Here is a 21,763-nt window from a genome sequence, read left to right as displayed (position 1 = left end):
CCCCGCGCACCCCACGCACCCAACACACCCCGCGCAGCCCACGCAGCACCACCCGCACCAGCTGTTGGTGCCGCACTCACCTCTGGTTAGTACCATCTAGCACATTATACAATATTAATCATACTAAAATTATAAATGCGAAAGTTTTGATGGATGGATATTTGTTAAAGTTTGTAGCCTAAACGCCTGAATGGATTGCGATGAAATTTGGTATAGATGTAGAGGATAGTCTAGAAGAACACATAGGCTACTCACTCTTTTTTTTAATTTTACGCGGTCGTAGTTGCTGGCGTAAGCTAGTTATTTTATAAATTGTATATCTGTTGAGTACTACTATCATGGCTGCAGGTTAATGTGTGTTTCGTCCGAAAATTAACTAACTTAATTGTGTGACAATCAAGAGATTGCTGAAGTTTAACTAAAACTTTTAAACATGTTTGAGGTATTAATCATCTGTACTATCTACATCAATACTAATATTATAAAGAGGAAAGATTTGTATTTCTGGATTTTTGTATGTGTTGAAAAATTCAATAACTACTGGGCCGATTTTAAAAATTCTTTCACTGTCAGAAAGGTTATTTATCTGTATAGGACATGTGTTTTTAATGTATAGGGTTGAAAGTCAACAAAATTGTAGAAAACCTAAGTTAAAATATTAACTGTGATATATTGTGATTTCAGTTCAAAGACGTTAGCAAAATGTCGTCGTTGTACCGCACCGGGCTGGGACTCGGGTACCCGTACTCGTCCAGCCTGCTGCACCCCGCCGCGCCCTACGTGCCGCCCGCGCCCCTCACCACATACGCACCCAAGGTAACGTGCACCTCACCTGCATAGCACCTCCCTCGTCTCCACCTCCTCCTCCTCCTCGACAAAATATATACTGTCAATAGTATTAACTGAACCATACCATCATACCCTTAGTACAATTGCAAATTGATGAATTTTGAAAACGGTGACATTTATATTGCTTGCAATATTTCACACGCTTACCTTATTTATTTCACCATGAGATGCATACCATAGTTGTACAGTTTCAAAACAATCAGTCGGATAACTTTTTTGTTAACACAAAATCTCATGTTGATGTGAATTTGGTATCGGGGTTGTAATGTACACCGGGCAACTTTTAAAATTAACAAGCTATTTAAATGTAGCATACTATAATTACCCGTTAATTAATGTTTCCGACTTCTCTATCTTTCGCTTATACTTATAATAGAGTCCAGTAGTCGTATTTCATTGATTCTTGTTTCTTTAATTCTATATTGTATCATTGTAGCAATTAGTTTAGTATTCTGCAGTAGTAAAACCTTATTTAGTAACCATTTGCAGTTTTTTGGAAAAGTATTTCATTGAATATAAAAATGAACAAAATCAAATTACTCTAGACTTTTCATTTATTCAATGTATTCTTACTAGTAAAAATTAAAATGTGATTTTATATTACATGATTATACTTATATGGGATTTCTTAATTAGTTGTATTCTTTATTTCATATGTTACCTCAAGCTTTAGTGCTAGCAAATTATGTTGCTCTGTCATCATTAACACGCCTCGCCTCATGTTAACAGCCCGTAGTGTCGGCCGCAAGCGACTCCGCCACTAAACCACCACCACGCCCCGCCGCCGCGGTAGGTCTTCCTCTTTAGCTATTACTTTCACCCTGCATGACTATTTTACGATTACTATACTAACGACATATGTTATTTGCTCTCGACAACACTTATCAATATTAAAATGTTTTTGTTCTTATAGAAAACTGGAAAGTGGAATGCAATGCACGTCCGAATCGCGTGGGAGATATACAATCACCAACAGAAAGAGAAGTCCGGCGGCGCGCTGCTGAGCGGCGCGGACAAGGAGAAGCTGCGCGCCTTCCCCGCGCCCGCGCCGCCGCCCCCCGCCTACCGCTCGCCCTACGAGCTGCCCTCGCCCTACCTGCCGCACCACCCGCACCTAGGTAGCAGCCGATACTCCGCCCGCCCCGCGCTCGCGCCCCTCGCGCCGCTCGCACCCCTCGCCCTCGCCACTCACAGAGATTTGGGCGTTTCAGGGGTGTCGCCGTTCGCGCGCTACGGCGCAGGGGCTTTCCCCGGCGCGCCCGGCGCCTTCGGCCTCTCTCCCTACTCGCGCGACCTCGCCCTCTCGTCCTCCTTACATGGCGTGCACCACGCGCCGCCCATCGGATTGCACGACGCGTGGCGTGGGGTGCGGCCGCCCGTCTCCGCCGCCGCCGAGGTGCGCCGGGAGCACGAGGAGAGGGAGCGCGCGCGGCGGGAGCGGGAGGAGCGCGAGCGGAGGGAGCGGGAGGAACGCGAACGCCGCAAAGCGCGCGAGCGCGAGATGGAGCGAGCCCGCACGCGCTCGCCGCTACGGAACGGAGTGCCAGAACCGAAAGACGAACGAAAGGAACCGCCGCGGCCGCCGCCCACGCTCCCGGCGTACCCGCCTCCCCCGCCCTGGGACCCGTACCGCACCTTCGATCCGTTGCAGCACATGAGGTTCGCGCCGCTCGTGGAAGCGGCTATCCGGGCGGAGGAGGACCGCGCCAAGATGCTCAGCGCGTACGCGCACCACCAGCAGCTGAAGTCGGGTCCGCTGCTGCACCGAGGGCTGCACGGCGGCCACGTGCCGCACGGGCACGCGCACCCGCACGCGCACGGTGCGCACCCGGGGCACGGCGCGCTGCCGCTGGGCGCGCACGGCTCGCTGGCGCCGCTGCCGCCGCTCGCGCCCCCCCTCGCGCCACTCGCACCCCTCGATCTGTTGAAGAAGGAGGAGCCGCGATGATAGCGACCCGCCCCCGCCCACAACTGATGTAAATACAGCGTGAACGATACACCCAAGTGAGAGTACGACTTATTAAGATATAATATATCGTTTCACTTTATCGGTTTAGAGAATTATTTATTGTGTTGAGGTGTGGCTGGAGCGGGGGGGCGGCGGGGGCGCTTCTCTTGTGCAATACGCGGCGAGTAGGCGGGGGTGGGGGTGGGGTGGGGCGCGGGCGCTCGTCGCCGCCGGCCGGTACACTACTGCTTGTTTATTTACTGAGAATATCTATCGAGTTGTTATTGTGACCATTTAGTTAATTATACATTAAATTGCTGATTATGTGAAGGATAGGATTATCGGAATCGCTATCGATATAATTATACATATTTATATATACTTATAAATAAAATGTAAATACTAGATTGTAAATTAGTGTTAAAATATAGAATTGGTTTATTTAACGTCATACAAATGGAATAAAATCACATAAATTATTATTGTATCGGGAGTTAATTCGACACTTCCGTTAAAAATCTCATAATGGTTTTTCGATTGTACCAGTGGAGTTCTATTTATTTATTTATTTCCACTCCTGCCCTGCTTGTGTTCTTCTAATTAAAATAATTATGTCTGTTACATGGCAGTTGACATTTCGTTTTGATGCATTTAAAAATATGTGATATTATTATATTGTGAAATACATTTTGTCTGACATCAAAGTTGTTTGACGTCTGTTTGCGAATTATAAATAAATACATTGTGAAGGTAGATTACAAATTCATACAACTGTTGTTACTCCATTGCATCACCACACCATTTTATGTGTGTTTCATAATGGCGTGTTCTTTAGAAATGCTTACGTTTCAGGCGAATAATTTTTATTGTTTAGTGAACTCTGTATGTGCCATTAACTTTAAGAAGTAATGAGCATCAAGTCAGACAAAATTAAATTTATAAAGTCTTTTAAGGCATATTCAATGGTTTGTATCCTCATGATGTCATGAAGATTATCTGGAAAATGTATTATAGTTTACAAAAAAAATAATTCTGTATACTAAAAAGTAAATGAAAGCTTGGTGCGATTCAGAAAATACCATTAAAACTTTTGATTTTTATACCAATACGATTTTTTGTACCCATTCTATCCCAATTGACGTTTAAAGCTGAGATGAAGAAGTCCATTAAAGGTGAGTACTTTTATCGCCATCAGTCAAGAATCTGCAGGACAGAAATATCAAAAGATTGATTTCAATATTTCAGACCTAACTGCGCCGGTGAACGCTATTGACGTGATTGAATTTCACAGTATTTTGTTTCCTACTAGCATTTGCCCGCGACTCCGTCCACGTGGAATTCAAAAAAAGTAATCCTATGTGTTCTTTCAAACTATCTCTACATCCATGCCAAATCTCATTAAAATTCGTTCAGCCGTTCATTTGTCCATCCCATTTATCATATCAGTAAAATTTATTTTATTGGAGTATGTTTTTTTTTATTAATAATGTTGCTTGTCACAGCCAAGAAAAGAAATTTGTTCTGCACTGATACTTGTAAAATAAAGAGAGTTAATTAGGGACTGCTACATGACCTTTCCGACTGCAGCACTGGCTCTGTGTGCTCAATACTTTTATAGGTACAGTATATTGGTTTGAGAAGGCAACAGTATGTGTTATGTCACTGATTATTCTATATTTATTTCAAAAAACTTCACTTGTTTGCACACTACTAAAACAATGTCTAACTCGTATGGCATATTAAAAACTTAATTGGTAACTTATTTTTCCAGACTATGTTCTCATCTATACGAAACAGCAACATCTGTTTCAGCGTTTCTGGATATACATAATAACAAACATCCATCCATACATTGTAACATTAGCTTATAATTGAGGTTATTACTTGGTATATCACTTGCTATGTGACCTAAGAGGTTTGCTCACTTTGCAAGTGTATGGGGGTAACAACGGTCTTTGAATTTTTGAGTTTATACACCTAATTTTTATATAATAAAAACAATATTATTATTGCAAAAAAAACAACTATATTGTAGAGTAAAACAGTAGAATCAACTGCTGCTACATGATCACTTTATTTAATTCAGGGATAAATTACATTGATTTTTCTATTTAATAGAATGCCTATTTTCTATACCATATTTGAACTGTCTTCATTCTCTTCACTTTCTTTTGCAGTTGTAATATGCCATATAGTAGAGCTTCAGCGCTGGGGGGACAGCCTGGCACATATATGTCCACTGGCACAATACGGTCACAGCCTCTGTCAATGTATAACAAATTTTTCATATTCACAAAACATTAAAAACCTACATGTACATATAAATAAAATAAAATTATTGAAATAGTTGAAAAGTTCTAACAGAAATTAACTTGAATAAAAGGCTTAACACTTGTAAAAATATGTATTTCTAAATTGATTTCACTAGAAGTAGAAGTACTGAGCTCTGAAAAGAAGTTAAATCACAATTTGTTAAGTATTTTAAGAATTAGATATACCTTACCTCACAACTGAATAAGAGTAATGATAGTAGCCACCTCCATTAGCACAACTGCCCATAGATACAACCCATCTTGGTTCAGGCATTTGGTCATAAACCTTCCTCAATGCAGGAGCCATCTTGTTTGTCAAAGTGCCAGCTACAATCATCACATCAGACTGTCGCGGTGATGCACGGAAAAGTACACCAAATCTAAAAATAAACATTTGGCTTTGTACAAATTGTATTCTTTTAATCGGACCCTAGCTTGGCATAAAGCAGTGACTGAATTTTACTGGAAGTGTCTGAATTATAATGCTAATTATCTCTTCAATAATGATGGCCCTTTAAACCAATAGTTACATTACTTAAGAATTGAAACTGTGGATGGAAGGCTGACATGTGTACTACTTACCTGTGTCAGTACAGTAACTTATATTCCATATTATATTTGTAAGAATACTTTTATAAATTAGGAGAAACTAATCTTACTAATATTATAAATGCGAAAGTTTAGATGGATGGATAGATAGATGGATGGATACAATAATGCAAAAGAGAAAACAATCTACATGTCAACATTTCCTAAAAGTGAGCGAGTTACAAAGATTTTTATCAAATTACCTGTCCATATCATAACGTGGAGCAGCAAAATGCATCATTTCAACTGCACAACAGGCTAATCCAAATGTCATCGGCCACATTGAGCCTTTTCTTCCCCAATTTAATAAATCATCAAGCCGAGCAACGGCATATTCTGCCATATTACTCGTTTTCTGGAACGGAGAATATGGGCGCCTTTCATTGGGATTTGGAGCCGGTAAATGGGTTTGACGTATTTGTCCAACTACAGGTGCAAATGCACCCTTTTTAAGTACTGAAAGAACTGTAGAAGGAGCGGATGCTCCCAAAGCTTTAATGGCCTGCATTGCCTGAAAATTAAATGCGCAATTACTTCGTGCATGTCATAAATAACTTTGTTCCAAAGAAAAAACTAAACTTTATAAATTCAGTTATTCTACGTTTCTTAACTTACAGGGTTAAAACATTTGCTTCTTAAATGAATAAATTGACCTTATCGTACGTTTACAAAAATATTAAAGAAAAGAAGACATTTTACGTAACTGGCAGCGAGTTCACAAAGCCGCTATAGAATAATAGTTGTCAAATTGTCATCTGTTAGTTCCAGTTATGATTTTTCGGATTGTATGTTATTTAAGCATTAGGTACGTTAATATATATTTTTTGTTTGTGTTTAAAAAATCTTAAAATCAACCGTTTCATTTACGTTTTCGTTTATAATAAATTTTCACATCAGAAACCAGATGTAATTTTACAACAAACTTCGTAAAAGCGACCATTTCTTTTTCAAACAAGACTGGCAAAGGAATTATTTATCTTGGTAGTTAAATTACTATAATTTACATATAGTAAATGTTTGAGTTTGTAACCACTTTACTAATAAAATTTGGAATCATTTTTAATTTTAAGGTAATTTAACTTAAAGAGTTCATTACGATTACAAGCATCGATATATTTTATGTTTAAGGATAATAAATAAATTAACAACAAGATAATTGAACTGTTATGAAGTTAAAAGAGTGATGTTGTCCAAAGAATTGATAACTTGATTTTTAAAGTTTCGTAATATAATGTCCTTAAGTGAAATCTCGTAAAACTGTTTTTAAAGTGACAACCAGTTTGACAGGCAGTGACAGTACAACTTTCAAAGTTTCAAATTTAATTCAAATTCAATTCAAATCAAAACATATCAAACTTTGATAACGCAACTTTCGGAATGTTGTAGAAGTTTTGTTTTGAAATTAAGCAAATTAAAGAGAATATAAGTGGAAACTATTTGAGGAATTGGCATATTTAAAATGAAGAAAGTACTAACTTGTTTTATTATTTAAGTACTAAATGGCGCATGGAATTTTATGTGTATATCTTATGTTCTTTATGAGCATAGTCCTTACAATTGTTATATTATTTTATTTATTTTAACAGGGGAAGATGTGGCTGAATCCTATGTTTGACGTAGATGAAGATTCAGCACCAAAAAAGATAAAGAATGGTCCTAAACAAAGCAAATCGTCCGAAGAGGTATAAATACATTTTGTGTCTTTTATAGTAAATATTTTTATATCGATATAGAATTTATAAACATTTATAGCAATGAGAAAACCAAATAATTTGATATGACTGGATTAATCATTGTTATTATTTTTTTAAATTATAGAAACCTAAACATATAAACGACAAAATCGAAACACCAATAATAAACCACAAAAATTGGATGAAAAACTTTGATCCTGTTAAAGTCGAAGACCTAGCAGTTCATAACAAAAAAATTCAAGAAGTTGAAGACTGGTTAAAAAATGCTACGCGAAATTCAAGTGATGTATTACTTCTAAGTGGGCCTGTGGGATGCGGCAAGACAGCAACAATACAAACATTGGCCACCAAACTTGGTATTAAAATAACAGAGTGGATCACACCAGTAGATATTGAATTACCCACTGACTATGGTAAGATGGACCAGACAATGCGGTGGTTTCTAAGATATTGTACAGTTAATAATCTTACTTCTAACTTATATTATGATAGAGAAAGTTTAGATTGATGTTAGAGGTTTATCCAGAACATACAAAGACTCAAAGGATCTTGCTGTAATTTAGAACAGATGTAGAACATTAGACTACTTTTCTTGGTTATATATTCCACCCAGATGGAGTCATAGAGGACACATAGTATTAGATTGTTTTAACATACTATGCCGCCACCTTTTTTTAAATCATGTACCACACACTGGACTTACATTATTATGTTAAAGAACACAAGGCAGATTTAAACAGTACTCTATCTATGATCACTATATTGTTTCTTTTATAGGTGAATATGAATTTAAAGAGAAACAATCTAAAAAGTTTTTAGACTTCATAATAAATGCAGCCAATTTTACATCATTGTTGGACAACAATAGTAATAAGTTGGTACTAGTTGAAGATTTTCCTAACACTTTCCTGAGAACACCAGCAGAATTTTCTAATGTTTTACAGTGAGTTTAGATTGTTATTCAAATTGCATTTTTAGTTCTTTTCCAAAGGTAAAACATAAAACAAATTTTCAGGCAATATGTTAATAGAGCAAAATCACCAATTGTGTTCATATGTTCGGAAAATAATTCAGATAACAAAAATACAACATTAAATATATTTACACCAAGTTTAAAAGAACAATTTCAGATTCACCATGTTGTGTAAGTATACTAATAAAAAAAAACATCAAAACACAATTCTAACATTTTGTTTTGTAAAAAGTACTCTATTTGTCTTTTTTAGCTTCAATAGTGTTTCCACAACAGGCTTGAGGGCTGCATTGAAAAGAGCATCCGATATTATAAACAAAAAATATGATAGTATGTACAATATTCCAACAATGGACTTGATAGAGTCTGTTGTCAACACTTCCGGTGGAGATGTTAGATCTGCTATTCTAAATTTGCACTTTGCAAGCTTAAAGGGTAAGATCGCAAACTAAATATTATTTTAATTTATTAAATTTAACTCTAATTTCTTTTATCTTATTAGGTATAAATCATAGCTTAGAAACTAGTATAATTAAGGAAAGTAAAAGTAAAGGCAAAACAAAGAAGAAAAAGACTACACATAAGTTTATGTCACTTGGTAAAGATCAGACTGTCAGCATCTTGCATGGAGTCGGCAGGGTCTTAAATCCTAAAGGTAAGTTTACAATGTTATATATTTACCATACTTTTTATTATTCAAGTACAAAAAAAATAACGACATTGTCCCTTGATGTTAATAGTACTATTACGTATGAATCATATTAAAAATATTTTTAGTTTTTGAAGAAAATGGAATATCAAAACTGTCACATTCGCCTGAAGAAATTGTGGACCAATTTTTATCTAATCCAGGTTCTTTTATAAATTTCCTTGAAGAAAATTACTTACCACATTTCTCTTGTATACATGATATTGAAAAAGCCACATCTGCACTCAGTGATGCTGACTTCCTGCTTTCGGAATGGAGGGTAATTTGAATTTAACAATTTGCTACCTTAAGCACACAACTTAGTAAGTAGCCCGTCATTTTACATCTGTGTCAAATTTCTTCAAGATCTATTGAGCAGTTTGGAGTCACATAGTAAAAAGCATCCATCCATGCAACCTCTCACATTTATACTAATACAATATGATTGCTAAATAAACAGGCATAAAATATTCTTTTCTTCATTGTATTCCAATGTGCATTCTATATTTTTTTTTATGTTTTAAACATAATTGTTTTATGATCATTTAATGTTTCTTTTACCAAGGGTATTGTAGTTCACAATAGTCATGGCGCGATTCGAGCCCTCAGCCACGTAATTGGAAATCTGTGTTCTCATTCAGACTATGAGAGCTTCACATTATAACTTACTAGATAATTTTTTTTTAAATGTTTTTTTTTTTAACTTTTGTAGGAAAAGTTTTGTCAAGAATATGGTTTATACATCGGCGTAGCTGGAATGATGCTCGCTAACAAGGCACCTGTGTCTGCTTGGAATCCTGTCAGGGGACCAAAAAACATGAATCCTCAATATCCGTAAGTAAAAACTATTTTTATTCAACCTATTGTGTTTAATCTAAAACAGAGGTTCTTGATTAGATAAATGAGAACTTAAGTACTAAATATCTTATTTTTCAGGACTATGCATCAATTACAGCTTCTGGATAAAAACTTTATGTATAAGGGAAAAATACTTGTAACTGATTATCAGAGTTATTGTAAAATAATAGGTAACAAGGAAGATCAGGAAGTCAATAATGAAGATTACATAATTGAGTAAATTGTTACAATAAACCATTCATAATAAGTAAAGTGTTAGTAATAAACTGTTTATATTATTGATTGTATTATTTGAATGCAGTCCCAAATATCTTCTCTAAATGTGTATTTATGGTATAAAACTGACAAATGAGCCAGGGGCATTTGAATTCACCAAACTATTGAAGTGACTATTGCCCATAGACAATAGTATTTGCAGATTGCAGCATAACTCAATAAACTAACATTGTACAGAAAGAGAATATTTTCCCTTTTCTGACAAATCCATCTTCCTCCCATCCCTACCTTATAAGAAAAGGGTAGGAAGGAGAAGAGGACTAGAATTAGATCTATCAACTTTTTTTATATTTTTTACAAAGGAATACAAATAAAAGGCATATATGTTGTCACTATTTATTAACAAAATTGGGTCGTCCATTTAGTTACAAATTATATTGAACAAAATACAGATAAGCACTTCACTGTTTGTCGTAATAAAGTTAAATATAGCACTGATCACTCACTCGGCTCAGTTTCCATTTTGCAAGCTTTTAACGATAAGAAATTACCAATTAATATGGGTTTTCGGTTTTTGATAAGCTACAATTACTGTAAACAAATGTTACATTGTCACATACTTACCTATTACGCTAAGGATAACTTACCTCTGTAAGGTTTCCGCATTGTCTTGTGAGGTTAGTATGAGTTTATTGTGTATGTGAGGGATAATTTTAGGATTCTCTAAAATATCTGATAACTTTGAAATGGAATGGATGTGTGTGATCAGTGTGTGTGTGTGTGTGTGTGTGTGTTTATCGTGAGGAAGCGGAGGAGGACCTGGAGCGGCGGCGGCGCATGGCGGGGCGCGGGGAGCGCGAGCGCGTGCGGCGGCGGCGCGGCGGCGAGCGGCGGCGCGGCGGCGGACTGCGCCGGCGGTACCTGCACCACACACCACCGCTATACTCTTTGCAACAAACTCATAATAACTAATAATCATATTAACATTAGATGGTGTGAAACAGATTTTCACAAAATACCCCATCTATACCATTCTACTCATAAACATAAGATGTTTTCTTTTGCACTAACCACCTATTGGGTGTATTGATTACAGATTTGACCCAATGGGAAAATATTACAATAGGAATTTATCATACAAAAGACAAAACATTTCCCATTGAATATATCAACCGCTCTAACAAGAAACACTCATATTAAACATGATGATTTCTTTAAATGTCATATTCTCATTAACTAATATTGGGATATGGAGAATTATTTTTAAAATGTATATAGTTCTGGTTTAGGCAGTCTGTGTGAGAGTGGTACCTAGGCGGCGAGTGCCTGCGCGGCGGCAGGTGTCGCGGGGCGCGCGGGGAGGGCCGCCGCGGCCGCGTCGGGATCAGCACAGGGGCTGCCGTTATCTCCTGCCCGTCGATCTGACCTGAACAATCAATAATAAATCTTTAATAAACAAAATAAGTTCATGATTGAAAGAAATTGTAAATATATCTCACCTCCATCCATGTGTTTCATTGCGTTTTCAGCTTCATCTGGATTACTGAACTCAACATATGCATAACCTCGTCCATTGTATGGGTGCAGTCTGTCCATTGGGAATTCCACTACTTTCACAGTGCCATATGTAGAGAATATTTCATTAATATGCTCTTTAGTTACATTCATAGTGAGTCGGCCAATGTGTATTCGAGTCGGTCTTGGGAGTGGAGATCTTTCTCTCTTCTTACGACCGGGTGATCTGAAAATAATTTTTCGTATCAATACTTAGAGACCACATAAAACAGATAACATATTTTAGCAACTGTAAATTGCAGACTATTAGCAAGCATCATCATCAATTGTTTGTCAATGCCAGCCGTTTGATTGTATTTACCTCTCCTGCTTATCCTTGCTCTTCTGTTTGTCATTGGCAATGGGTAACACTGGTTTCTTTTTATCCCCAGTCGGAGATCGTTCCCTCAACTTATTATCTGGCTCACGGCGATCCTTGATTGGATCCTTGTGTGGTGAAGTCCTAAAAATTTGCAAGAAATAGTTTTAGCACTTTTCATAATGTAAATGTTATATTTTTAATAAGTTCACATTATGATTTCACACATAAGTATCAAACAACTTTTATAATGTAAGTCACTTACAGTATTTGTGATTCATCAACTTAATGCATATTGTAATGGGTTGGATATTTAGAGTACCTAAAGATCATTTTTGTATATAAAAGCAGAGAGCAAATGATCGGTAGGAACAATAATGTGATTATGAATGTTCACGGACATCTGCAACACCAGTGCAACTGAGTTGCACATTTGCATCTCATTAATAAACATAGTTAATTACTTTTTCTTAGCTTTGGAGCGGTCATTGTTGCTGCTACTGCTGCTTGATGAGCTTGAAGATGAGGACGACCGAGACGAGCTGCCAGAGCTGCTGGATGAAGATCGCGATGATGACCGGGATGAACTGCTGTCTGATGAACTGCAAAATATTACATTTATTATTATTCAACGATATGTCAAATTAATATTAATATATGTACATAGTCATAGTCATCTGATCTGCTTTTAAACTTGGTAAACTCGTACGAAAATGTACGTCGTAGAGTAAAGAAACGTTCATACTACGCCAGGTGCGGCGAAATGACTGGACTGTACAAAAAAGTAGAAAGTTCGGCCAGTCATGAGCATGGTAGCAGGGAGCACTGTTGCTAGTTAGCTTTCACACTGTGCCAGTCGACGCACAGTCCAAACATTCCCTGCCACGCCCCTCTACTAACCGACTGTACTGGCCAAATGTGTATCGCGCATAAACGCAGTATTCGATATTGATATATGTACATGTTTATAAAGTTCGAACGTTGGAAGTATAACCTATAGATGCCCTTTGATATAATCAATACGTGTTATTTATTTACAATCTTACCTTCCACTGCTGTCACTACTACTAGAACCAGATTCTTCTTTTTTCTTCTTTTCTTTGAGCTTCTTTTTATCTTTATCCGAAGTTGCTGTTGGAGATTTATTTCGCGCCCTGAAATAAATTTTTGATCAAGAATTATTGATTTTTTTTCTTTCGGGCAATACGTTGATATTAAAAACGTATTAAAACGATATTCACATTATACAAATCCACAATAAATAAAGAAACAACGAAGTTAAATGCTGAAATTAACTCAAATATAGTGATATTTGTCTTTTAATATACGGTCTTTCGCAAGTCGATCGGCGTCCGAAAGAATACAGATACAGAATCTGAATACAGATAACATAATAGAAAACAGATAATAAATTCAAACACATTGTTGCCAATTGATCATATTTTATTCCAGATTTAATCCATTTATAGTTCTTTTCAAAGTAAAGAAAATGTACTGTAATGATGTTAATAGAATGTTAATTAGAACCAGGAGATACGGGCAATTATTTTAAAAATGTGTCAGTCACATATAAGCGCTAATCGTAAATACCGAACTAGCCTTATCCTAAAAACAAATATTGCAAATCGTAAAAAACAACCTCAAAGGTAAAACCGAATGACAGATCAATCGTCATACATACACATACTAACAATTATAATACATATAATAAACATACACATTTTCATCTATTTAGGAAATAGGGTATTATCTACTTACTCATTAAATGTGTTAGTAGCTAATGTGCTATTTAGTAAAAAAAAGTTGTTCCAGCACGTAGATTAATGAAAACATTAAATTTAAAAGCAAGTAGTTAAAATCAACAACCATAAAAAAGCGACCTTTTAATTATAAAAATAAGTGGAATACTTAGATCGCTATATACGTTTAGCGATCACGATTTTAATGCTCGTCCCTGGTGAGTGGCGGAGGGCTATATACCCCTTGCTGGGAGACACGATAGGCACATTAGGACGACGGGGCTGCCCCTTGTTGCATTACCAGACGCGACGCCCCCGCGAATGTTATTGTGACCTCTGCACGAGCGAAAATAACCACGTAGCACTAAGTAGCTACGTCGCCTTCGTCTTAACGTAAATTTTGGGATCGTAGTACGCAGCATCCAATTTGTGTCACGATTATAAATTAGGGTTGTAACATGAGTTTATCTTCTATCGATCATATGCAAAATAGGTGAATGAAAAACGACGAATAAGGGTCGCGAGTGGGATTTACGACCATTATTGTTTTTCATTTATAAAAAATGAAATTGATACTTATGTAAACGAAACTACATAGTTACACTCAGCTAACGACAATTAGCAAAATATAATTAAATACTAAAGAAGTGGATATTTTATATTCTATGCATACCAATTGTACTAAGAATCGTCAATTCCAAGTACTTATAAGATAAACGATTAGGTTATTTATTTTACAGAAAAAGCTAAACATTGAAGACGCGATGTCTTTAGTCTTAGATATCCAAATAAGCCATCATCTAAATAATCTGAAATTTAAGAGTTAATAGACTGCATTGTCCACTGTCTCATCATACATACATCGTTCTTGTATTTTAATTTTGTTTTCGATAGCGGCTGTTTATGAACATGGAAGCTTATTGTGTACTCACGTGGGAATTTAATGACTTTATACAATATTCGAGTCATATCAGAGCGTGGGCAATAAAATAGCCCTATAAGCGTAATCCTTTTATAGCAAAATACGCTTTAATATACCGAAAAAACGTCACTGCACTGATACGTATATGGCGTTTGTTTTAGAGCCTACTTGAACTTTAACCATGTCCCGTGAGAAAAAAGACATGTAGATACACCTGGTTCTCAACGACTTAAAAAAACAAGACTAATTATTCAATACGATTGTAGTATTCTTGATAACTCGTTATACCTTAATAAAATGTATATGTAAGACTCCATTAACTATACTTTTATACTAATCTTATAAAGAGGAAACACTTGTATCTTTGTATGTAATGACTGAATTCAAAAACTACTGAGCCGATTTAAAAACATAAGAATCATTGGCATAATACTTAGTAGGTGCTACGCCTTCTACTAATCACAAAAGACACTCGAGATTTTTCATTAGGTCATAATTATTACTCCCTTTATAAGTAATTTTTTATATTTCATTTATTAGGTTATTAGGCTTGTCGCTCGATACACAAAATTTTCGGCCTCTAGTTATAGCTACAGATTCCCCTTCTCAATATTAATACAAATGGTTCACGGCGAACTTTATGATTGTATAATTTTTATGAACACGGAGACATCTTAATCAAAAACGAACACTCATATCTCTGATCTTACAAATAGTGTGAATTTATTATCATTGAAATTGTGAAAATTATAAGAAAAAGCTAAAATTGTGCGGAATTTATGATTTTAGCGTAAAAAATATATATATTTTTTGTTTACGACAGCTGAGGTTTTCACATTTAGAACCATTTCTCGACCGTACACATATTTATTAATTAAAACAAAAAAAACAACAAATATTAACTTTTACTTCAGCGTCAGAAACATATTTAATTAACAAGTAATACAACAGTGTTATTTTCAAATAGATTTATTATAAAAAGATGTTTGAGTGTAGTCTGTGTGTGTTAACGTGTGGCCTCGTTGGCCAGTTGGGCGGCTGGCTTGTTGGGCGGGCGGCGTTGGGCGGCGTTATAAAGGCTCTCGCGCCGCACAAACCGCTCTACACAACCTTCTGAGCTTCCGTCAAGCAACCGCTCTCGCTACTAAACTTTATTACGTACGAAAACCATTGCTTAGTTACATTTTAATTCTATAAGTGTTTTTAATTGGTGAATATCGTGTTTCTATTGTAAGTATTAATATTAAGTTGTTTTAAGTATTAAAATTGTTGAATACTTTTTTCTTTTTACTTTATACGGTTAAATGTAATAGTTAAATTGCAGTTTCAATCAGGTTTACAAAATGTATTACATCGTAATTTTGTTAAAGTTTTAAAATCACAATAAAATCTTTAATTAGATGAATAATTTACGCAGCTATAGGTTTTCATGAGTACATTGTATACACGTTCAGTAATAATATCTTCTGTGTGTTTTGAAAATAGAACAAAAAACTACCTTTTAAAACAAAGTATAACGTGTTTTAAATTGTTTTGACCTTAAGAAATAAACAAGTGGATAAGCTTTCTCATCTAGAATCAACTGCGCCTTGTCATTCATCTGTCAATAAAGCCTTATATTTCGTATTAAGTCTTCGTTTCATGACGCTTCTGGACTCGGACAAAATGGATTTTCCGCAACACATGTGACACATTTCTTTTTATTGTCTCTCGCACTTTTACTAAAGCAATGATGGCTTTAGTAAATTTTTACTTCATGAATAATACTTGTATATTGTCTTTAAATTCCACACTCAGAGGCATTTACTAAGGCTACCTTATAAAATCCTAGTTCTTATATCATAAAATAAATGTACTTATTGCAATAACTATGCAATAATGTTGGAAATTCGTTAATAGGTCATATAATGGCCTTTTATATACATCTTAAATCTAAAGGGATTAATAAAAGAAAGGTCATAACCAATAGATATATTAAGTGAAGGCTCCCAATAAGGAAAAGACCAAACGTTGTTACCGTTAAGTAAATCGTTAACAATAATTGGGTCTTCGTCCTTAACTAACCACAAGGCATATAGTCAAATTAAGATGTTACTTCACGGCACTTTGCGTATGCGTTACTGATGTTTTGACTAATTTAAATTTACTGTAAATCTGCATTTATTGTATTTAACATATGTATATTTATCCGACGTCTTCACGGTAAATAAAAACATTGTAGTGTAACCTAAAGATACCTACGAAATAGCTGAAAGATATGTGTGAAGTCTACCAACTCGCAATTGTCCAGCGTCATAGCCTAAGACCTAGTTACCACTATGAGTGGAGGGCACTACCTAGGCGCATTAATGGGGAAATCCATATCTGAGCTGAGGTGAATTTAAAGCTCATAAGTTTTTCCAAAAATTCCGTTTTATTTTTGTAAGATAAGGCAATAGAATTGTCTAGTTAGATTAACCGTTCTAACGAAAAATGACCTTTAGATATCGGTAATAGATGACGTTGCTAAGTTCACTGGATACAAATTCGCAATATATTTTAAATATATTAGCTTTTTATCTTCAAATTTGTTATAATACTGTCCCGTATAGAGATTGCTACATCTAATTAATAACTATAGAAACGAAAAATTTTTGAAAGATACCTAATACGTATGAAATTGGGCATATTTAAAAAGTACTACTGTTCATAGCAAGACAATAAAAATTCTAGGAAGTTTACATAAGTTTTGATGGCGGGAAACTTTGAAACTAAGAACATTAGCAGTATTAAGGGTGATCAGTACCAAAACAAGTTATTAATTACATTAAACTAAGCTTTATGAAGGGGCGTTGAAAATTGAACTTGAAATAAAATTTGTAAACAAACAACCCTAAAGGCAAAACTATTTAGACGACTTTAAATTAGTTTTCGGCCAGAGTTATGAATAATAACACGTCATTTATAATTACAGTTTTAATGGAAGGATTTGAAAAACAAACAGGATTACATGTTTACGAGACGTATATATCATACTTCATACTAATATTATAAAGACGATAGTTTAGATGGAGGTATGGATGGATGGATGTTAGAGTTTGTAGTCTAGATGGCTGAACGGATTTCTATAAAATTTGGTACGGATGTAGAGGATAGCTACTTACTTTTGTTTTTTTTCAAGTCCACGCGGACGGAGTTGCGGGCGAACATTAGTTATTAATATTATTTGATATATTTGAGAAAGCCACTCAATCATTCTAAAGGTCTATTTGCAAACATTGTTTGTATTTATATTAAATATATAATAAAATAAAAATACAATTAGATCAGGTTACTAGTTCATAGCTAAGAAAAATAACGATAGAAGAAAATACTGAGAAAGTTCATTTCTTTAAAGCTACAAACTGTGTGGGAGTTATTAAAAGGCATTTAAAACCTATAACACGAAACGAATAACCCAGATACCGTGCTCATTGCAAAGAAGAAATTCGATATTTTAACGATATTATAGTATAATAATATATTCGATATTTATATTAACGTTCTCCTTGTAACATGCGATTCATCCCTCCTCATAACATGCCCATACTATGCTAACTCCTTATCTTCTTTACTACTGGGGCTACTCTTATACCTTGCTCTAATTTAATAATTTCGTATCTTATCCACTCGTGTTACCCCACACATCCATTTTAACATTCGCATTTCTGCCACATGTAGTCTCGTTTCATCCGTTCTTTTTACTGCCCAACATTCAAATCCATAAATCATGACCGGTCTTTCAATGGCCTTGTAAATGAAAATAAATAATATAAAAAATAAATAAACAAAGAAAAAACTGAAATTTAATACATTACACTATGTATTGTAATATATTTCAGTTTAAATAAATAAAGACACTTTTTGTCATAAATGTCAAAAGAGTAGTTCTGATGTAAACTCTTATATTTAGAACGAGTTCAAAGCCGAATTCGATCCTCATATCTTCATCCCGTAAAATTGTACCTTGACGTTTGAGGACTATAATCGTATTATGTTATAATAACTACATATGCCTTTTACATCTTGTCTTGGTCGTTTTGCAGCTCACCTTTCAAGTCATATATTCAAATTATGTCAATTTAAAAACTTATCAAAATGTATATTTTTATTACTCAAGAATATTAAGTTTACTTGTATTCAGAAATTACACTTCAGTAATGTTTTTGTACAGTTATCTTTACAGAGAAAATAAGACATAGTTTATTGTTTAATTTTTAGTTTCACATATTCTGTTTTCTATCAATTGGAAAATCATTTATTATTACTTACAGGGTGCGTTCGTGTTATGCCAACGCGATGATGCTCTTCGTTCAGATTGTCGCCGTCGCGCTGTCTGCCACACTCGCCGTGTCCGCAGTGCCCGCAGCTTACCCTGAAGAATATGTCAGAAGTATGGAAGCCAATGACGTCAGCGATGTATGTACATACTAAATGACTACACTACAGTTTTGAAAAGATAAATCTCTATAACATTGCATATCTATTTTAAACCATTAAGTTAATCAATCGATAGTGACGGACTATTATAAACTTTTCATTATTTTAAAACTAGTTTTCGCCCGCGACTCCATCTGCGTGGAATTAAAAAAAAAACAAAAGTAAGTAGACTACGAGTTCTTCTAGACTATGCTATACATCTATGCCAAATTTCATCCAGATCCGTTTAGGCTACAAACTCCATTCATCTATCTAAACTTTCGCATTTATATCACTAGTAAGATTAGTAAGGTAGCAAGATAAGTATTTAAAAAAATGAAAAACATGCTTCTACAAAAACATTTCCTAGCCGGAAAGACTTAATCGTATGCTTACAAGTATTGAGCTAAATTGCTTGTTATGTTTGTGAGATGAATTAGTATTCGTATATTGGCGTTTAGCATTAGCAACTTACACGCTATTATTGTTTGTAGTTACTAATATTGTAACCTATAGCGTTTACGGTTTATTTCTAAAGGTCACACGAAGTTCCTAAAAGACCAATATAATAGATCTATACGTATAATATGTTATGCAAAGATGTAGAACGTTGCATAAATTACATGGTTTTCTAAACTGGTTATCTGTTTGTTACTAGTCAAGTCACTAGTAACTTGTTAGCAACAGAGTTGCTTATCATGTTTCTGTTGTTAAAATGAAAATATAAATTACTAGCTTTCGCCCGCAACCCCGTCCGCATGGAATTGAAAAAAACAAAAGTGAATAGCCTTCTTAGCGACTGATCTTCGCCTGAATAGCGTTCTTCCAGACTATGTTTACATCTATGTCAAGTTTCAAAATCCGTTCAGCCGTTTAGACTACAAACTCTAACAAACATCCATCCATCTAAACTTTCACATTTATAACATTACTAAGATAAATTACATGATAATAACTTTTCAGCAAGTGATAGTGCCACAGAAACGCGCAGCGTTGGTCTTGGACCGGCTGCTGGTGGCGCTACAGAAAGCACTACACGATGGCGGAGCGCGCTATGACGTAGACCGCGACGGCCCTCGCACTGCGCCGCTACGTATCTCAAACATGGACACTAATGACTTGGTATGTAAAACAATCTATTGTTAATTATAAATAATAATTGACAAAAAAAATCTCTAACCCTAACTCTTGGTTCACGTCACGTCCTCTCATTGCTGTTGAGTACTTATTAAAAGTTTGTTTTGCCACTAATTATACGAGATACATTTACCTATGTTTAACTAATTAATGTTTTTTTTGTTTCCAGTCGGCGCTACAGCGGCGTGGGCAGGGCTCCGGTCGCGGCCGGGTGCTGCGGTGCTACTTCAACGCGGTCACCTGTTTCTAACGCCCCACGCTTACGCCGTTATTTGATACTGAAATTTTGTATTTTCCTATTATTCCATTTTAAATATTAATAGGTAACAATTTCATTAATTGTATAATAAACAAGTAAAACATTTCGATGTGTTTCATAAAACTTTTCTGATCTGTCACGTATTTATTACCTTTAATTGTTATACAATTAATTTACTACGCTAAGTGAAGTTTTAGTCGTAATTTGTAACATTAAAAATAAATCAAAAGGAAACTTTTGCATTCTTTATTATCTTTTTTCGGAGCTTATTTTTTATAAAATAAGGAAACAACCATAGTATTTTGTGCCAACAAACCTCGATAACATCGCCACTCAGCGCTCTCTTTTCGGGATAAAGTAATTCGCTCCATACAGCCTTTTAAAATATGTTTACTCCCTCTTGTTAAATGTATGATTTACAAGATAATATGTAAATGAATAATAAATATCAACGTTTTGCAACGCCAGGTTCGAAAACCCCAGATATTTGTTTCGCAATAGATTTATAAATCATATCAAGCTACTTAGTTGCAATTCTTCCGGATTTCTACCAACATCATTTTCCATTAAATAAATATATGAACTTCTAGAACCGTAAATTGTCTATTTACATTGAACAGCACTACACAATACCACACAAAGGATTTTAGTAATAAAAGTATTCTGATTATAGTTATTTTTCTTTCATATAATTTAGTTATAAAGACATCTTGTGTTAAGATGAAACTTTACAATAAGGGCACAAAGTTATCGCCCTTTCAGGTATGAACCATTCCCATTTGAAATAATAGATGGCTCTGAGTTCAACTTTTTTATTCCTAAATAATTTACAGCCAAACACAGTAATTGAGCTTGAACCAGTTTGTCCTGTCCAATTTATTTGTTTTATTTTTAAAACAAATGATTCTTTATTTTTATAACATTTACATAAAACCTAAGCATTATAGGGATTTATTATAACAGACATACCTTTTTTGTTTTATTCAAGTTCTGTCGTTTTATGAAATCTATAAATACCATTTTTCCATATTTCATAAAAAAGTGTAAGCAACTTTTACAATCGTAATGGCATCAAAGTAGGTCGATGTTCCGTTGTAGAGTAGAAATATCTAAGGTTTCTTTGTACATATTTTCCTCTATGGACAAATACGGCTCGATGTCGTGTTGTGTGCTCCAACAGTCAGCCATTTCTCTCACAAAAGAACAAAAGTAACAACAGAATGGAATATGAAGGACAGCGATGCGATTCTTACTGTCTTTTTTCAAATAG

At 35.2% G+C, this 21,763-nt stretch overlaps 6 protein-coding genes across 9 annotated transcripts in view; 4 read left to right on the top strand and 2 right to left on the bottom strand.

Moving 5' to 3' along the window:
- The window catches only part of LOC106108450 (fibrosin-1-like protein), a 57,195-nt gene extending 56,497 nt beyond the window's left edge, over positions 1-698 (top strand). Inside the window, exon 8 of the mRNA XM_013289615.1 lies at positions 685-698. Within this exon, the coding sequence (XP_013145069.1) occupies positions 685-698 (14 nt within the window). The remainder of the gene's footprint in view (positions 1-684) is intronic.
- LOC106108588 (probable fibrosin-1) lies at positions 7-3,903 on the top strand. The gene is made up of 4 exons (XM_013289811.1): positions 7-85; positions 685-816; positions 1,579-1,638; positions 1,763-3,903. The coding sequence occupies exons 2-4, from the start codon at positions 703-705 to the stop codon at positions 2,795-2,797; spliced, it is 1,209 nt and encodes a 402-aa protein (XP_013145265.1). The 5' UTR covers positions 7-85; positions 685-702; the 3' UTR covers positions 2,798-3,903.
- A 923-nt stretch (positions 3,904-4,826) lies between these two features.
- Positions 4,827-6,426, bottom strand: LOC106108477 (NADH-quinone oxidoreductase subunit B 2-like). Its single transcript, XM_013289646.1, has 4 exons — positions 6,313-6,426; positions 5,901-6,208; positions 5,301-5,489; positions 4,827-5,059 (listed from the first exon to the last, which is right to left on the bottom strand). Exons 2-4 carry the CDS (start codon positions 6,203-6,205, stop codon positions 4,921-4,923), a joined length of 633 nt encoding a protein of 210 aa, XP_013145100.1. The 5' UTR covers positions 6,206-6,208; positions 6,313-6,426; the 3' UTR covers positions 4,827-4,920.
- Positions 6,427-7,008: 582 nt separating this feature from the next.
- LOC106108472 (cell cycle checkpoint protein RAD17) lies at positions 7,009-10,170 on the top strand. Of its 2 annotated transcripts, none has more exons than XM_013289640.1 (10): positions 7,009-7,161; positions 7,284-7,379; positions 7,516-7,804; positions 8,169-8,334; positions 8,407-8,535; positions 8,618-8,799; positions 8,867-9,019; positions 9,142-9,332; positions 9,765-9,886; positions 9,989-10,170. In XM_013289640.1, exons 2-10 carry the CDS (start codon positions 7,290-7,292, stop codon positions 10,128-10,130), a joined length of 1,464 nt encoding a protein of 487 aa, XP_013145094.1. In that variant the 5' UTR covers positions 7,009-7,161; positions 7,284-7,289; the 3' UTR covers positions 10,131-10,170. The 2 variants fall into 2 exon arrangements, with proteins under 2 accessions (XP_013145094.1, XP_013145093.1); XM_013289639.1 differs by having other exon boundaries at positions 7,009-7,165.
- Positions 10,171-10,508: 338 nt separating this feature from the next.
- LOC106108462 (RNA-binding protein with serine-rich domain 1-A-like) lies at positions 10,509-13,379 on the bottom strand. 3 transcript variants are annotated; one of them, XR_001225939.1, is made up of 8 exons: positions 13,241-13,379; positions 13,046-13,153; positions 12,464-12,601; positions 12,003-12,143; positions 11,626-11,867; positions 11,438-11,552; positions 10,774-11,047; positions 10,509-10,656 (listed from the first exon to the last, which is right to left on the bottom strand). XR_001225939.1 is itself a non-coding variant. In XM_013289629.1 (8 exons), coding segments are annotated over exons 1-8 (867 nt in total). In that variant the 5' UTR covers positions 13,243-13,379; the 3' UTR covers positions 10,509-10,637. The 3 variants fall into 3 exon arrangements, 2 of the variants coding, with proteins under 2 accessions (XP_013145083.1, XP_013145082.1); XM_013289629.1 differs by having other exon boundaries at positions 10,946-11,047; XM_013289628.1 differs by having other exon boundaries at positions 10,509-11,047.
- Positions 13,380-18,959: 5,580 nt separating this feature from the next.
- On the top strand, positions 18,960-20,571 carry LOC106108513. Its single transcript, XM_013289690.1, has 3 exons — positions 18,960-19,097; positions 20,061-20,219; positions 20,404-20,571. The coding sequence occupies exons 1-3, from the start codon at positions 18,978-18,980 to the stop codon at positions 20,482-20,484; spliced, it is 360 nt and encodes a 119-aa protein (XP_013145144.1). The 5' UTR covers positions 18,960-18,977; the 3' UTR covers positions 20,485-20,571.
- The last annotated feature ends 1,192 nt before the right edge of the window (positions 20,572-21,763 follow it).

Source organism: Papilio polytes, unplaced genomic scaffold (assembly GCF_000836215.1).
Source record: "Papilio polytes unplaced genomic scaffold, Ppol_1.0 DF821511.1, whole genome shotgun sequence".
NCBI classification, from domain to species: domain Eukaryota; kingdom Metazoa; phylum Arthropoda; class Insecta; order Lepidoptera; family Papilionidae; genus Papilio; species Papilio polytes.
Note: the sequence above shows the minus strand (reverse complement) of the source record. Positions and strands in the feature narration are given on the sequence as shown.

What these genes read in the sequence shown, in the direction of transcription:
- LOC106108588 (XM_013289811.1), top strand. Translation starts at nt 703, where the DNA reads ATGTCGTCGTTGTACCGCACCGGGCTGGGACTCGGGTACCCGTACTCG. An exon ending in TCACCACATACGCACCCAAG is followed by an intron (nt 817 to 1,578) that starts GTAACGTGCACC and finishes TCATGTTAACAG; the next exon opens with CCCGTAGTGTCGGCCGCAAG. An exon ending in CACCACGCCCCGCCGCCGCG is followed by an intron (nt 1,639 to 1,762) that starts GTAGGTCTTCCT and finishes TTGTTCTTATAG; the next exon opens with AAAACTGGAAAGTGGAATGC.
- LOC106108477 (XM_013289646.1), bottom strand. Translation starts at nt 6,205, where the DNA reads ATGCAGGCCATTAAAGCTTTGGGAGCATCCGCTCCTTCTACAGTTCTT. An exon ending in CCACGTTATGATATGGACAG is followed by an intron (nt 5,490 to 5,900) that starts GTAATTTGATAA and finishes GTTTATTTTTAG; the next exon opens with ATTTGGTGTACTTTTCCGTG. An exon ending in TACTCTTATTCAGTTGTGAG is followed by an intron (nt 5,060 to 5,300) that starts GTAAGGTATATC and finishes ATACATTGACAG; the next exon opens with AGGCTGTGACCGTATTGTGC.
- LOC106108472 (XM_013289639.1), top strand. An exon ending in AAAGCAAATCGTCCGAAGAG is followed by an intron (nt 7,380 to 7,515) that starts GTATAAATACAT and finishes TTTAAATTATAG; the next exon opens with AAACCTAAACATATAAACGA. An exon ending in TGAATTACCCACTGACTATG is followed by an intron (nt 7,805 to 8,168) that starts GTAAGATGGACC and finishes TTTCTTTTATAG; the next exon opens with GTGAATATGAATTTAAAGAG.
- LOC106108462 (XM_013289628.1), bottom strand. An exon ending in CGCTCCAAAGCTAAGAAAAA is followed by an intron (nt 12,144 to 12,463) that starts GTAATTAACTAT and finishes GCAAATTTTTAG; the next exon opens with GACTTCACCACACAAGGATC. An exon ending in AGCAAGGATAAGCAGGAGAG is followed by an intron (nt 11,868 to 12,002) that starts GTAAATACAATC and finishes AATTATTTTCAG; the next exon opens with ATCACCCGGTCGTAAGAAGA.
- LOC106108513 (XM_013289690.1), top strand. Translation starts at nt 18,978, where the DNA reads ATGATGCTCTTCGTTCAGATTGTCGCCGTCGCGCTGTCTGCCACACTC. An exon ending in AAGCCAATGACGTCAGCGAT is followed by an intron (nt 19,098 to 20,060) that starts GTATGTACATAC and finishes ATAACTTTTCAG; the next exon opens with CAAGTGATAGTGCCACAGAA. An exon ending in ACATGGACACTAATGACTTG is followed by an intron (nt 20,220 to 20,403) that starts GTATGTAAAACA and finishes TTTTGTTTCCAG; the next exon opens with TCGGCGCTACAGCGGCGTGG.